Here is a 15,780-nt window from a genome sequence, read left to right as displayed (position 1 = left end):
AACTGTCCACATTTCGCTATGAAGGAAAGTTTTTTAGGCCAAAAATGCATTTATAATAATCAATTTACATTACACCATGTAATGTAAACTTATGTAAACTTTGAGGTTATGGAAAACCCTTTAAGCGATTTTCTTATCTCATGATCTGCAATCATCTGCTTCTAAACGTGAAATAAATGCGACAGGATACTGTCTTAAGTCTCTGAGTTTAATGTCGATCTGACAAACAAACAAATAAACATATGGGTATTCGCCAGGTTCACTTGTAGGCTTTTATTAGGACCAGAACGCAAAAGGCGGGAAATATACAGGCATTTGCCAAATGGCTAGTAAAATCAGAACGATAAGATTTGATAGCCATGGGCTTCGCGATGTGATATTCCGCGAAGCAGACAGTGAGAACAGTGTAGAATCTTGCTGCTTTTTCCTGACGGAATGGTAAAATCACTAACATTGAAAACAATTATGAAACCCAGTAAGAGGGTAAGCACCGATGTTGGAATATGAATACTAGGGTACTTGTAAACCTTAAAACTGGTGGAGAGCCACTTCAGAGTGTTTTGACGACTTCCTTAGTTGCCGAAGTCAAAGGTTTATAAGGACTTGAATAGACTTTCACTTGAAGAAAGTTGAAAGAGGCTTAATCAATTCTGTAGGGCCAAACACAGGCCGAATGGGCGGGTCTTGAACCGGAACATATTCCCGTACGAAAAAATAGTCAATTTTGAGAAAAACTCGTAACGAGAACTGAAATGAACGAGTCCTTAAAAAATGTACTTGACATAAAAACTCCTGGTAAAAGCGACGCTTTTAAGCAACTGATGTTTTCCGTCTGGAAAGGTTCGGTACAATGAACTTCATTTGATCGGGTCTATCACTAGACACATGGGTCCTAGGTTTTTGGTACCAGGAAAACGAGCTTCCGTGAAAAAAATCGTGTCGTGAAAAGGGAAATCTTTCATAAAGATCCTTTTCGTGGTAACCTATGAAGTGCTGGAATAATACAAGAGCCTCCTGACCCGATACGTGGGTAAAGGTGGAGACATATAGGGATGGTATATTAAAAACCGAAGGCTCATTTCTGAGAACCCGCAATGATGTGGAGAATACACGGTACGGTTTTGGGGCGATTTTTAAGTCACAAGGCGCTAGGAGTAATTGTACTGTGCGAGTCTAATTGACTTCACCTTTTGACCGTCGTCAACGCTAATTCTGGCAACTAAGTTTGGAACGGTGCAAATACACATATCAAGTGGATTGCTAATTGGTCAAGCTGTCTCCTTGATGTTTGCTACAAAAGAATGAACTATATAACTTTGTTTAGAAAAGTATTGACTGTATAATGCGCCATATCTTTTCATCTCCCTTTTTTGGTGACAGCTTAAGGGTAGCTCTGCAAGGGTTACGACCTGGTTCAGGCTGCAAGAAACACTGTTTGCAGAGAACAAAAAGAGCCATAGTTGTAATTTTGAACAAATTTACTGTGGTAAAATTAAGTTTCTATTTATCTGTCTGATGTCTCAAAATAGACAGAAAAGCATTTGCTCTGCCAGCAGGTAAAGCTTGCAACATGGTTATAAATTATCACATAAGTTGGACCTCAATCATACACCAGGGGCACCATACATGGGGCCAGTGGCATTCTAGAAGTCAAGGCAAACAATGAACATTGGACCTTGTCCCTTTCTTGGACAGAATATCTCATTCAAAGGGAAACTTGATTTGACAATTGCTGATCAAGTTTTGGGAGCAGATAGTGCATCCACTTGAGGAGTTGCCAATCTTCCAGAATAAGAAGATATTGCTTATATATAATTATATATATTTGCAAAAGTTAGTATCCACAAATTTGGGGAAAGAGGATAATGGTTTCCAGGAGGTTGACTTGGGAATCGAACAGACCATTATCATCACTGTAATACTGTACTTAAGTTTGCAGCTTCGTCAGATATGTCTTATCAGACTCTGTTTGTTTCTAAATGGTCTCTACGAGTGCCATCATTATAAGACTGCATTGAGTTCCCAGCTTCTTTAGATGTCTATCAGACTCGGTTTGTTCCTTAATAAGCTCGACGGGTGCCTAAAATAGGCTCTACAGGTGCCTGAATAGGCAATATTGGTGCCTCAATGGGCTCTATTGGTGCCTCAATAGGCAATATTGGTGCCTGAATAGGCGATATTGGTTCCTGAATAGGCAATATTGGTGCCTGAATAGGCAATATTGGTGCCTGAATAGGCGATATTGGTTCCTGAATAGGCAATATTGGTGCCTGAATAGGCAATATTGGTGCCTGAATAGGCGATATTGGTTCCTGAATAGGCTCTATTGGTGCCTCAATGGGCTCTATTGGTGCCTCAATAGGCAATATTGGTGCCTAAATAGGCGATATTGGTTCCTGAATAGGCAATATTGGTGCCTGAATAGGCTCTATGGGTGCCTAAATAGGCTCCACAGGTGCCCGAACGGGCGCAGCAGAAGTCCAAATGACTTATCGGTCGCCAAAGGTTCGCTGAACTTCTATCCTGACGAGTCATTAGCCATAATCGACAGATCATCAGACTGAACTTGTTCGCAGCGAATCTATTCGCTCGTAAAGACTCTCGAGCGAGAGAAGAATCTCCTGAAGAGTATCATCGTCTTCTACGTGAAAGGTCTTTGCGTCGTTTGGCAGGACCATTCATCACGTATTTCAGGCAGACGCCGAAACAGTTTCGGCGGGAAGATGGCGACCAGCAACGAGTCCTTCTATGCGACTTTGTGTTGCCAAATGGATATCTTCAGCGATGCAATATATCTGAAGAGCGACAAAATATCGCTAAAAAGAAACCTGCTGTGCCAAAAACACAGAGGAATAGCCTGAAAAGGTAAAACATTAGCAAAAATACAAGATAAAGGGCAAATACTTACCGTAGGGTTTGAAGCACAAGGAAAAAAAGCCAGCGAAGGATCATGGGTCCGCGGGACCTAGGCACCAGGGCCTTATGGGTAGACCCAGGCCCTTGTTTTGCTTTTAAGGGGGTACCCCTTTTATTTTTAGCGTTAAAAAGTGGTTTGAAGCACTAACTGGGAAATTCCTACCATTTGTTTTCTCATATATTTCGAACGGAGTCTGTGAAATATAATTTAAACACCGCATATTACATTCTTATTGGCCGCTAAATAGAGGTAAAAACAATAGAAGAACGCTCACCGGGACGGCAGAAAGCTGGCCGCGGGCGCTTAATAGGGGTGGCCGCTTAAAAGGGGTTTTATTAACAGTATTATACTGACAATATTTTCGGGACTTAAGTATCTGGCCGCTTAATAGGGGGTGGCCGCTTAATGGGTGGCCGCTTAATAGGGGTTCGACTGTATGTAATAAGGTATACATTTGTGACATTTTTCTTGTTTTGCCTTCCCTCAGGTACTAGCAACTGATGCAGGAGAGTATTGTTTGGTGTTTGATAACTCTTACAGCTGGTTCAAATCCAAACAGATTTACTACTGGTATCACGTGGCTTCTGGTCACAGCTTAACTTCTTCGTAACATTTTCAGTTTGAAGACATTTGGCACATTGTTTAGTTTCTGTTGCCGCTAGACCGATTGAGTGAAGATTATGCTTGGTTAAAGGGGCTATGTCACGCAATTTTAGGCAATTTCGGCCTTGGTCATAGAATTAACTGAAATATCACAATAACGACTAAAAACTGTAGAAGAACTCAAAAGAAACACAGAAAGGCCAAAAAGGGGCATGGATGGGCAAAAATTCGAGAAGATTAAAACGGATTGCGTTCGTGTAAACTTCAAAAATGTCGGCCCGACTTTTTTCAAGTTTATCTTAATTTGTATGAAAGTGCCATTTACAATGCTCAATGTGGCCGTGATTTTAACCAATAAATGACTTTTAATTGCTCTGCCAATTTGAAAGTTTACAGCTCTTAATTAACGAAAATAAATGGAATTAATTGAATTACCGTGCCCTAGCCCCTTTAAACAGCATAGCATTTCATCTAATAGTTTCTGTTGCTGCTAGACTGATTGTATGAAGGTTATGCTTAGTCAAATTTAATAGGCTATGAATTTTCATCTCGTGTTATAAAACTATTTTACCTGCACGTAGTAAACCCGTAGGTCACAGTGTATAAAAATTACTTCTCGAAATTAGGGTTAGAACCAATGTATGGAGACCAGTTAGGATAATTTGTATGTTATCTGGATAATGTACTCGAATAATCTAAATAAGATCTTTTTAAATCTTACAAAAGTAACAATTGTAGGACATTTTAGTGAAAGTGTAGCATTTACAGTGTTCTAAAAGTATATATTTTTTTGTATTTTGCAGCCTTGCTAGGTTTTTGTGAGCCATTATGGCAAGTGAAATAGGTCAATGGAAAGTAAAACTATTTACAGTAGTAGAAAATGTGTCTAAATCACATCTCTAAGAGATGGGTTGTCAATTTTTTTCCTTATGATATCCAGACTTAATTCCTGTGCCTGCTTACAAATTTAGGATTATTATTTTTTTATTATTTCAGATAAGGCGATGAATTGATCACAGTGCTTAAGAAGTACTGTGTAATTTTTTCTGCAGGCAGAAATAGGTTTTCCAAAAGTCATTTTCAACATTATTTTGGTTACATATGTTGAAGCAACATACAAAATATTTTTTGTAACTTGACTAAGCACTGAAGGTCGACTTGCCACAACTGACAAGTATAAAAATTAATAGACATTACATTAATGAACAACAAATTCAGGTTAGAGTTTTAAAAACGATTCATAAAAAGTCTGTGTGTCTTTTTTTGTAGACTATCACTCTTTTAGGTGCTTTCAACAAAACTTGAATTTAGTAGAATGTAATGTATACTGTATAGTACGTTAAAGTAGGTTGTATTTAATTTTCAACTCATTGTAATGGTAAGCTTTCCCCATGCTGTATACCTGACCCCAGTTGTTCAAATGGTGGATAACGCTATCCACCTCCGATAAATCGCTATCCAGTGGATAGCGAAGTAGGTTTTGTGTGACAGTTATCCACTGGATAGCCGATTTATCAGATGGATAGCGTTATCCACCCTTTGAACCCCATAATACAATATCATGTAAATATCAATAAAAAGACATGTATTCAATATAATCAAAACATCTTTCAGTTTACTTTATTTACATACACATAAAACGCCCAATGCATTAAAAATGCTCAGCCAATAGGGAGGTTACAATGCACTTCATCTGTACAGTAAGTTTTTAATAAAACTTGTTTGTACAACGATCTTGAAAAAGTGAGTTCCTTTCTTACATGCAAGTTGACTAATTCGTAACCCGACTGTTTTGCTGGAGCCTGCGTAGCACGGGTAAAAAGGGGAAGGGGTAAGTAGGATGATTGAGGGAATTACAGACTGGGGTGGGGGGGGGGGGGTAAATTTTATTGTTGTGATCCTGGATCAAATCAAACTCGCCAAACTAGTGGTGGGAGGGGATGTATGGAGACGAGTAAGAATTACAGTAGAACCCCAGTAACTCGAATTCGGATAACTCGAACTAACTTTCATTTCTCTTGGATTTGACCCCACTTTTTCAGTCGTTTTTACTCTGTTAACTTGAACTGGGATAACTCGAAAAGCCCGCTAACTCGAACTAAATTTCGTTTCCCTTGATCAAGATTTAGGTAAAATTTACCCCGATAACTCGAATTCCGGTTCTCGCAACTCTCCACGGATACCCATTGAAATATCCCATTGGTTCTTCTTGTCGGTCGTACAGTATAATCGGATTTCAACGAACTGATCATGTATTTGACAGTCACTTTCCACTCTTATCATAAATATGTATGGTCTTGTTAGAGTTTCTGACGAGACAAGGTTAATTTGCACTGTGATACCGTATACTGAAGTGCTAAAAAAACAGTATTCAATCGACCCCGCTAAGTCGAACTGTTTTTCATTTCCCTTCAGAGTTCGAGTTACCGGGGTTTATGTGCAAGTTGGCATTCGAGCTAAAGAGTAATACAAAAATATAAGGAAACTCAAGGGGCCGTTTTCATCCAACAGATGTAGTAGATGAAATTCTGATATGTTTTACATGAAGAGTTACTGTCAGCAGAAGGGTTACAATTCACTGTTCACAGACTGGCATCTGCTTTTTAAGTCACGCTTGTAACTCTCCCAGGTAGATCTTCTTGTCACTTCCGCAGGACATTACTGAAAAGGAAAACGGTTTTTTAAATCTGACTTGATGGAGTAAAACTTTGAAATTAACGCTATATACTGGGTCTGTGAGTAATATTGATGGACAATTACAATGATCCAAACAATGCAACGATTTACTAAATAAGAACTGATTGAAACAGTCTAATAAGCCCTCCCCCCCCCCCCCCACGAAAACAAGCATGTTATGACGCAAAATGTAACAATGCAAACTGTAGCAAATTTTGACCAAAAATGTAAGACGTTTTGACGTATCAACTCACATAAGTATAACAACTTTGAAATGGAACGACACAAAATGTAACAAACTCAACTCCGTGAAAGCAGCCTTTTGCCCAATTTAAGCTTTTATCTTTTTTATAGTCTAGACCTTGAGGTCACCGTTATCAATCTGTTCAAAATACGGATTTGTCGAATTTCCAATCCATGTTTTTTTTTTGATAAAAATAAAAACGGATTTGGATTTTCCCAAAACACACCCTACAGAAAAAAGTCGTAGAGTCCTTATGAGTTCATGTAAATTTTGTCACGACAAAATTTCATGCTACCTATTTTTTTGGCTTTTGCTTTTAATAAAGGAATGAGTTTTTTGACTGTTGTTTGAGAAGAATGAAAACCAGGTGAACTCTAAAATGTTCTTTCTTTTTTTATTACTTTTAGTTCATTTTTAGGCGGTGACGCCTATATGTTGTCGCCCGTGGACGGGCAATGTTACGATTACTCCAACCGAGTAGCACTGGGGACTATGCAATTTGATTGTTTACTCAGTTTCGGTACGCCATCTTTGATTGTCATGAGTATGAATCAACTTAGAGCGTACATCATGCAAAACGCGTTTGATTTCTACAGTGGAACGGAGGTATGGGGTCAGGAGAGAATGATGTACTGGATAATTGTGAGCTCGCTTACAGAACTTTTTAACAGTTGTACGTGTATTCATCAAAATCGGCATACGCGATAAGAATTTGACGAGTAGCCTGTTCCCATTTTTTCGCTCGCCGTTCCTCGTGCCACTTCTCAACTAACCGAACGCCTGGAACAGGCTATTTGACGAGTGAAGGCCGGTTAGTGTCATAACTTTTGAGACCGTTCCAGTATAAAAAGGCCAACCGATGGCAGTATCTTGTTTAGATTGCAAAGGTGAGCTATCTGATCTTTGTTTGTTTTGGCGTGCATTGTTATCGATAATAATGTAAGTTTAGGTTAATGTTATTTCCTCTTTCCTTCGCAACTCGCCATCTTCCTTTTTCTGTTTTAGATAATATTTATCTCAAGCCATTAAAAATAAAACAGTGACGGTATCTGTATTCCTATTTGTATGAGAAGCCAGAATTCTAAAAGAATTTCTACCCAATTGCTGATTTAGCTGATCTAAAATGTTTTGTTTGATAAGTTGCATAAATACATGCAAGTGATTCTTGTTAGCGGTGTTGACTTGATTACATTTCAATACGAAAATGTCACACAATCTTCAGTATCGACTTTGTGTGGAAATCAATCCTGGGCCTTTCTGTTGCCAAATGATGAAGTTCATAATAATTGAATGTGCTTATTTTATTATACTGTACGTATGTAATGTATTGCAAGTTCGTTTTGTAGTTAAAGCAAATCAAAAATTAAAATAAATAAAAAATGCAATTTCTGGGATCAACATTGTAAAGCGTCATCACCTGTGCATGCATGTATGCGTGCCGGTTATTTGCCCGGTCAAAGGGTTGTTCCTGCAAAAACGGGCTTCCAAAGTAAGTCCGCTAAACTCCATGTAATTTCTCAACGGGTGAACAGACGTCAAAGGCTTAATTACTGCATGAGTTTAACAACTAAATTTTGATGGTTTAACGATTTTTTCGGTTGTCACTAAATCGTAAGTTCTCTTACAACTCCGAATCCGACTCCATTGCTAGCAGACTTTATCACCATGGGGGCTAAACGAACGGATAACGTGAAAGATTACACTTACAAATTAATTCATTAGGATGGAAGTCCACATCATTCACTGATCCGTCATGTCCCGGTAACTTGTACAGAATTCTTCTAGAGTTTGTATCCCAAACATATACAAATCTAAAGCAAGGGCAACAAATTTGAAGTATTAATAACAGGCAGCAAAGAGCGTTTAACTGGTATCTGGGATCTACATCCAAGAATTCTATATTCCCGTCTGGGACTCAGATTTTTTACTTGTCCTATGCTCGTGTCATTGTTGAACAATTATCTTTATTATGTATCACCGAGCTTAAAATTTACAATCTTTACTATTAACTACACACTTGATGATTTCGACATTGCTGATGCTAGCAGTATGCAGGATGCGTGTCACATATCAACCTAGCGAATGGTCCAGATAGCCACGAGTCTCTCGTAGCTCACGATCAGTTGGTTAGAGCTCCCAACTGGTATCTGCGAGGCTCTGGGTTCGATTCCCGTCTGGGACTCAGATTTGTACTTTGTCCCGTTTTCGTGTCATTGTTGAACAATTCATCTTCAATGATTTAATGTGTACATTGAATATCATGACTACTTTACCTGTCGGCAGATCCTGATGATATCATGAGCCCATCTGGTGACCACGAACACTTGATTAAATTCTGGAACATGAATTGAAAAGTAATTTATGCACTTTAATCTCTGAAGAAAGACCATTTAAAATGTAGAAAAACATTTTTTATTGCGCTTTTCAGTGAAATGCGAACTCTGAAGTTCAATCCTCAACCACCGGTTTACATTTCTTGCTTCTGTCAATCATCTTAGCGGACCTCTCGGGATGTCAGTTGTGATTGGTAGATTTTGATCCATTTTGTTTGTTTCTGTTTGTCATAAATGATTGCTCCTTGGCAGTTGCCATAATCATGATTGACGGCAGCAAAAACCGCAATCGTTGGTTGGATTTTGAATTTCAGAGTTCGCATTTCACTGAAAACCGCAATAATCAAGTTGTAGTTACCTTTTCAAAGTTATGCTGAGCCCCGGTGAAGACCTTCAGACATCTTTCCATAGGAGCGAACGGACGAATGTCCCACATGCGAACTGATAAGATAACAAGATTTTCAAATTTATTTAGTTAAAATATCATTTCAAGAAAATTAATTTAAAAATGTAAAATTTATTATTAATAAATGTAATATATTTATCCAAGTACCACAGAAGAGCTCTCCACTTGTGTTAACTTGAAGAAATGCATGCAGTTACGATTTATACAAATTTAGCGTTTTTTTGCTACAGTCTTATGAAATCTGCGAAATTACTAAAAATACAAAAAATTGCAAAATTTCGCAATTTTCGTCAAGACCAAAATATCTGAGAGGTCTTAACAAAAACTACGAAATTTATGAAAATTACGGATTTTTACAAAAATTGCAATTTTTTGCAATTTTTCATCAAGACCAAAATATCTGAGGGGTCTTGACAAAAACTACGAAATTTACGAATTAACTGAAAGGTTGAGGCTGGTAGTCAATAAATTTATCTGTCCCCATACCAAAGGAAACTGAGTGTTTATGAGAGGGGTACTCAGCAGAGAGTTCAATAGTTAAAGATAAATTATCCATGTCGGATACACCTGCATTGACTCAAGTTGTCCATCTTCAATGACAACTCAACTTAGCAAGTCTAGTCGCAAATAGTTCCAGAAGTGGAAATCCAAAGTTGCAACGCTTACAGGAAGTAAAAATCTAGGTATTTAAAGCTCATTAATTAAGATTTTTTTTGTTACCAACCTGTGTTATCCATTGCATTGGAGAGAATAAAAGAGCCATCAGGACTCAGTCGAAGACCAGTGACAGTGTCCGTGTGTCCAGACATCTTGTACAAGACATCATTTTTCCTAAGATCCCATACCTAAAGATAGAAATGAGTAAAAAATCAATTGAAGGATAATGAAGATCTATGATGGCATGTACTCTGTATGATGTGCATCATAACGGGGCGTACCTAGGATTTTTTGTCTGTCGGGGCAAGTTTTCCTGGCAAGGGTAACGTTTTTTTTTTATTTTTTTTTTTATTTTTCCTTATTTTTCTTAGTAATAGTTTTCCTGGCAGGGGCAACTGCCCCCCCCCCCCCCAACCCTGGTGGTGACGGCCCTGCATAATCTTATAATGTATTATACAGGACTCATCAAAGTCAAGTTGTCTGTGTGTATGTGTGATTTTACAAATTAGTGTACTAGTTGTTCTTTGCCCACATTACAGTAAATAGCTGGTTTTATCAGGTCATTTATAGGCCACTGTACCAACAAACATGTATCTGAGAGGAACTCAACAGGTTGTTTAAGTATTAGTGTTGAACATTGTGTTGTTGTTTTACTGTGGTCACGTAGACGAACTCTCGCTCACCTTAATTTCATTGTCTATTCCACCAGAAAGAATCTGATCACTGGTATCATTAAATGAAACTGCAGTTACCTGTAGACAATGATGCACAGAATTATTATCAAATAGCTCCTTTACCATTATTACAATGTTAACAAGCATTTGGTGTTTGCTGTCTGAAGGTCAAAAGTTTGCAATACAAATTGTTTGAAAGACGTTGATTCCTGCATGACCTTATCAATGAATAATGTAATGCACAGTGTTTAAAAAATGTACGTAGACAGAAAGCAAACCACCCACTTGATAAATGTTCTGGAATGTTTGGGCACAGCCTCTTTTTCTTGTATCCCACAACTGCAAATCAAAATACAAGTTACACATTACATGCTACACTTACAAAAGATATACATTGTAGTTTGTAGTTTGAAGAGTAATGACTTACAAGTCAATTAATTGCATTTGACAAAAGAGAATGCATTCTCTAATTTTGTGTCGTGAAATAGGTTAACGTTCATGTTAACATCAGCTTAGTACATCTTTGATAATGGACATCCATGTTATGGTCAACTGACTCTGTCAAAACAAGACAAAATTCTGCTAACCAGTATCACATGACCATATCATGGGCTTCGATGTGAAACTTATTGAGGTCTCATGACTGTTGAACAGAAGATGGTTTTTCCATTGGTTCGTGGGTTCAAGTCCTTTTTGCGGGAGGAGGTCACACAATTTAGATTTATATAAAGGGCAAACTAAAAAATCAGCTCCCCTTTTAGGCTTGGCTAAATCTATTTTCACATATCGCATGAACACAAACATACCTTCACTGTACAGTCGTCAGCCCCACTCACAATGTACTGCTGACCTCTTCTTGAAGGAAAACAACTGTTTACAAATGAACTGTGCCCTTTTAATTTCTTAATTCTTGTGCCTGTTTCATAATCCCAGATACCCAGTGTCTTGTCTGTGGAGGCTGTAAACATGGTGCTGTATAACACAACGCAAATTTAAAATCTTTAGAATCAAAGCAAAGTCTAGTTTACATGTAAAGCAACTCATTGCACATGATCCCCACAAACAACAGCTGACCAGCATTGTCTGGAGTTTAAATGTGGCCGAATGAAATGTAGGTGAAGTTAAATTTGAGACAAAGCTGGCCACCAGTTTCTGTTCTACGTATCTGGGGTGGTTGATTAACCTGGCAGGAGGCTCTTGTGATAACTCCCATGTTGAGTTCAGGTCATTTGGTTTGTGTTGCCTTACAAGAACACGTTTGCCCTCCCTTTGGTAAGCAACCCTCCAAGTTAAGACCATTTTAGTTTCCATGGCAACTAAATTTTAAGGCTGGCAACTAAATTGGAACTGAAGTTGCAATACTGGTGACCAAAATTGAGAAGAAGGATTAAAAGCGTGAGCTTAATTTAGCGACTAAAATTTTCACTGGTGACCAAACTTGATCAGTCTGTGGCCAAATGGCCACTAATGAAAAAACTTGGTGGACCGTTGGTTTGGTAAGTATGGTTAGTTTTCCACTGACTAGCAGTGTGACGGCCCCTGGGTGGGTGTCACTCACAGGGTTGCCATGGTTACTGGCGGCACTTGGCTCCATCAAGCTCTCAGGCACCTCCCCCATGCTCATCTATTGTTGATGAGTTTAACTCAGTTATAAAATTTAATTTCAAAGTCACATGATTTTTGTGTTAAGGTAAAGATTTCTCACTTTATTGACGGTAACATTCAATTTTCATACATTTTAGAGGGTTGTTTCTATAATAATAATAATAATAATAATAATCATTTCTATAGCGCTATTTAGCTAATCTTTCATAGCGCTTTACAATCACTATGCTAAAAAATAAAAATAAAATATAAAAATACCTCCCATCCAAAGAGAAATGTAGTTCCATGACAGCACCTGTATGACCTTTAAGGACGGCAAAATTCTCACATTCTCCATAAACATTCCAAAGATCTGAAAGGAGGCATAACAAAAATACTTCACTGTACATGTACATAGAAGGTTGAGCAAAATCTAAAAAATCCAGTACAGTCAACTCCCTCTTAACGGACACCTCTATAAGACGGACACCTCCATAAGATGGACACCCAGTGATGGTCCCTGCCGTTTTTCAGTCATTTTACTGTAACAAAACTCTCTGTAAGACGGACACCTCTCTAAGACGGACAACGGACACTTTGAAACCGCAAACAGACACGCACAAAAGGTGATTCTTTTAGTGAATTATACCTCAAAACTTAGTATCGATGTATGGCAAAGTAATATAAGTCAACGCCTTTAGAATACCAAACTTACCAAAAACAATCCGCTATAACGCATTATTTCTCTACGTTAGTGTATGGGCACCAAAGAGGTAGTTTTCTACTTACAGTATTACCGTTTGAAATGAACAAACGAGTCCAATTCCTGATTTTTGTTTTTGTTCTACTTTATAAGTTTTACTAAAGTAAGCGACTTAAAACAGACATGTATTCATTGTGCATAGCTGTTTAGCTTTATCATCTCAAAATTTCTGGTGTCATGTTACCTCGACTCTCTATAAGGCGGACACTTCTCTAAGACGGACAGTTGAGGCCGGTCCCGACGGTGTCCGTCTTAGAGAGAGTTGACTGTAATGCAAAAAAATACCATGCATGGCAAGTACTGTAACCAGGCTCCAGCTGTCCAAAGAATCATGGTTAATGTTATTTACCAGATAAATTACTATCCAGTGAATTTTTTCAACACTTTATATTCACTGGATATTGATTTATGTGGATAGCATTATCTGCCCTTTTGAACAACTGGCCCCAGATTGATAGATCTTTGTTCTTGAACTTACAAATTAGTCGATCAAATCCTGCTGAGGCCATTGTATCTCCTGCAGGGTGAAATCTTGCAGTAAAAATCTCTCCCTAAAGGTGAAATGAAACAATATCAATTACTAGGTAAGTTCATGCTTTTTGTTTGTTTTGTATTGGAGCAACTACAGAATGTTTTATATCTCATAGTGGCCCATAAACCACTTTCAGTATATGTTTAATATACATGTATATTACTGACAGCTGACAATTACAGTCTCTTGCCCAGTTTCCGGCCACTCTAGTTTGTAATCGCTATAACTTCTCATTTATGCACGGAAAGTTACTCATTTTTTGTTCAAAGACAGTTCATTTACTTACCTTAAAAATGGACAAAAATTGGCTGTGCACGACAAGTATTAAAGAAATTATGCCATTTTTTGCAGAACTAGTAAGTTGCCCAGTTTCCGGCCAGGTGGTCCAGTTTCCGGCCGTCGAACTAAAACACATTTTTCCCTACAACCGCTCGACTGAAACCGACTTGACAGTGACTTGTAAGTCCCTTGGCAAACAAAAAGTAAGTTTCAATATCAGTTTATTCGAATTTGCTTTCTCGCCTGGCGTTTTATAGAATATTTCCTCGTCAATGACCCGTTACCTTTTCTTTCGCTTGTTAGGATGCTTTGGCAGTGTATACATATAAATGTTGTAGTTTATCACGCTATGCTTGCTTTAGCCGCTTTTGTACTCTTTGCTAGATTTCATTTCATAAATTTCTCGAGCAGGAGATACTAAAATTCAGTTATTTCACTTAATAAAAATGCTTTTGAACAATGTGCTACTTGGTGGCCGGAAACTGGCACAACGAGTCCAAATCTTTGTTAAAACTCTGACTTCTGAAATTCAGAAACAGCTGAATTCTGGCTTGTGATGACAGAACCCCTAATCACTTTCATCTTTAATCTAAATTCTGTCAAAAAATTACGAAGCTTCTCGAAAAGTTTCCTACGAAACGAGCTCTTTGTTTATGTACGGTAGCTTTGATGTGCAGTGAAAAGCGCAAAAATTAGTCGCCTAACGTTTACTCGCGTAAACAAAGCTCGACCTTGCTCGTCTGTTACGTGACCAAAAAGCCTGCCAGAACCATCAATTTGTAGCGGAAATGTTCCTTTTTCTGTAGGAAAGCTTCGGTGGACGAAAATAAAAGATTACTATGAAAATAACCGACGAATGTATTTTTTGGCCGGAAACTGGTACCGGCCGGAAACTGGGCAACAGACTGTACATGTAATATTACCAGAATATTACCTAAACATAGACCTTATGCAAAAATGGTTGTCATTTAATTGTGTTGTTTGGTCAAGTTTCTGAAAAAGCTGATGGTAACACTTGAAAACATATGAAATAACATGCTATAATTAGACGTTTCAGTGTTTTTGGTTAAAAAGCTGCAGATTTGTGACTGATTAAAATTTAAGAGATTTGTATGGAAAAAGTCACTCTGGCCTGCCTAGCCTCGTTTTCATGTTTTTGGCCATATAAATGTCCCAGTAACTTCCCATTAAATAAAACTATAGCCTTGAAACTTCCCACACTGATTAACTTTGACCTGATCTTTAAGTTACAGTAATTTAATTTTGTTGACAAATGATTCTTCTGAGAGACGAAAATTAACGGCAGCCATATTTGCATAGAGTCTATTAGTAACACTTTACCCAGCTCTAAAATATACCTAGTGAGAGTGGGAATGAATTGAAATCATTTTTTGCACGAGTCGTACTTTTCTAAGAAACATATAAAGAAAGTTTATATAACGATCCAGTGAAGTGCATGATGTGTAAATTATGATTGAAGCGATATGTGTAAACAAAGCTCGCCATAAACTTTACTACCAGAGTATATCAAATGGAAATATCAAAATGTACATACCTCGTGTCCACTAAGTAGCATAATGGGAGCTTCAAGGCTGGATGTTCTTTGAGGAAGCTAGCAGGACAAGTATTAACAAAAGTTTGATTATTAGAACAGTCCGGCAAATGATTCAAACTCACAAACCACGTGTAAACAAAACGCCATCAAAATGAACATCAGTCGCAACATATTTCTATACATACTGCTTGTATAGCGCCTCCTTGGTTCACTAAAGCCAATTCATGTTGTTTCGGCTTTTTCACGGGAACAAGAGCTCCACTATTCTCTCCAGCAAACTTTCGTTTGGACGCCATTTTTGACAAATTTCGTTGTCTCGATGAAAAATCGCGGGCTCGATAAAATGAATGAGGTTGACGTCGTGCAGAAATAATCGAAATGTGCCCACGCTTTTGTTGATCTTTTATGCTTTCAGCTTTCAAATTTTTGTAAATCACAGAAAGCCGTTGCTTTTTTGACTGACTAAGTCAGTGAAATATTTCAATTATATTTTACGTCAACTTCTAACATTCTTTAGTTCGGGCCCAAAGCTACTCAAAGGCTAAGAAAGGACGGTA

General features: G+C 38.0%; 2 protein-coding genes across 3 annotated transcripts in view; one reads left to right on the top strand and one right to left on the bottom strand.

The window, feature by feature from the left end:
* LOC144665272 (uncharacterized) overlaps positions 1–5,247 on the top strand; it is a 39,443-nt gene extending 34,196 nt beyond the window's left edge. Inside the window, exon 12 of the mRNA XM_078526488.1 lies at positions 3,405–5,247. Coding sequence (XP_078382614.1) covers positions 3,405–3,527 — 123 coding nt within the window. The 3' untranslated portion in view covers positions 3,528–5,247. The remainder of the gene's footprint in view (positions 1–3,404) is intronic.
* LOC144665304 (U5 small nuclear ribonucleoprotein 40 kDa protein-like) lies at positions 5,116–15,723 on the bottom strand. Of its 2 annotated transcripts, XR_013572912.1 has the most exons (13): positions 15,409–15,723; positions 15,224–15,280; positions 13,336–13,408; positions 12,374–12,467; positions 11,317–11,482; positions 10,796–10,849; positions 10,520–10,588; positions 9,904–10,024; positions 9,132–9,214; positions 8,714–8,775; positions 8,148–8,251; positions 5,901–6,181; positions 5,116–5,526 (listed from the first exon to the last, which is right to left on the bottom strand). XR_013572912.1 is itself a non-coding variant. In XM_078526527.1 (12 exons), the coding sequence occupies exons 1-12, from the start codon at positions 15,517–15,519 to the stop codon at positions 6,129–6,131; spliced, it is 1,047 nt and encodes a 348-aa protein (XP_078382653.1). In that variant the 5' UTR covers positions 15,520–15,723; the 3' UTR covers positions 5,116–6,128. The 2 variants fall into 2 exon arrangements, 1 of the variants encoding a protein (XP_078382653.1); XM_078526527.1 differs by having other exon boundaries at positions 5,116–6,181.
* Between the last annotated feature and the right edge of the window lie 57 nt (positions 15,724–15,780).

The sequence above is a fragment of the Oculina patagonica genome, chromosome 9, assembly GCF_052425735.1.
Source record: "Oculina patagonica isolate OP01 chromosome 9, crgOcupat, whole genome shotgun sequence".
Classification (NCBI taxonomy): Eukaryota; Metazoa; Cnidaria; class Anthozoa; order Scleractinia; family Oculinidae; genus Oculina; species Oculina patagonica.
The sequence above is the reverse complement of the archived record's forward strand: the minus strand, read 5'-3'. Positions and strand labels throughout refer to the sequence as shown.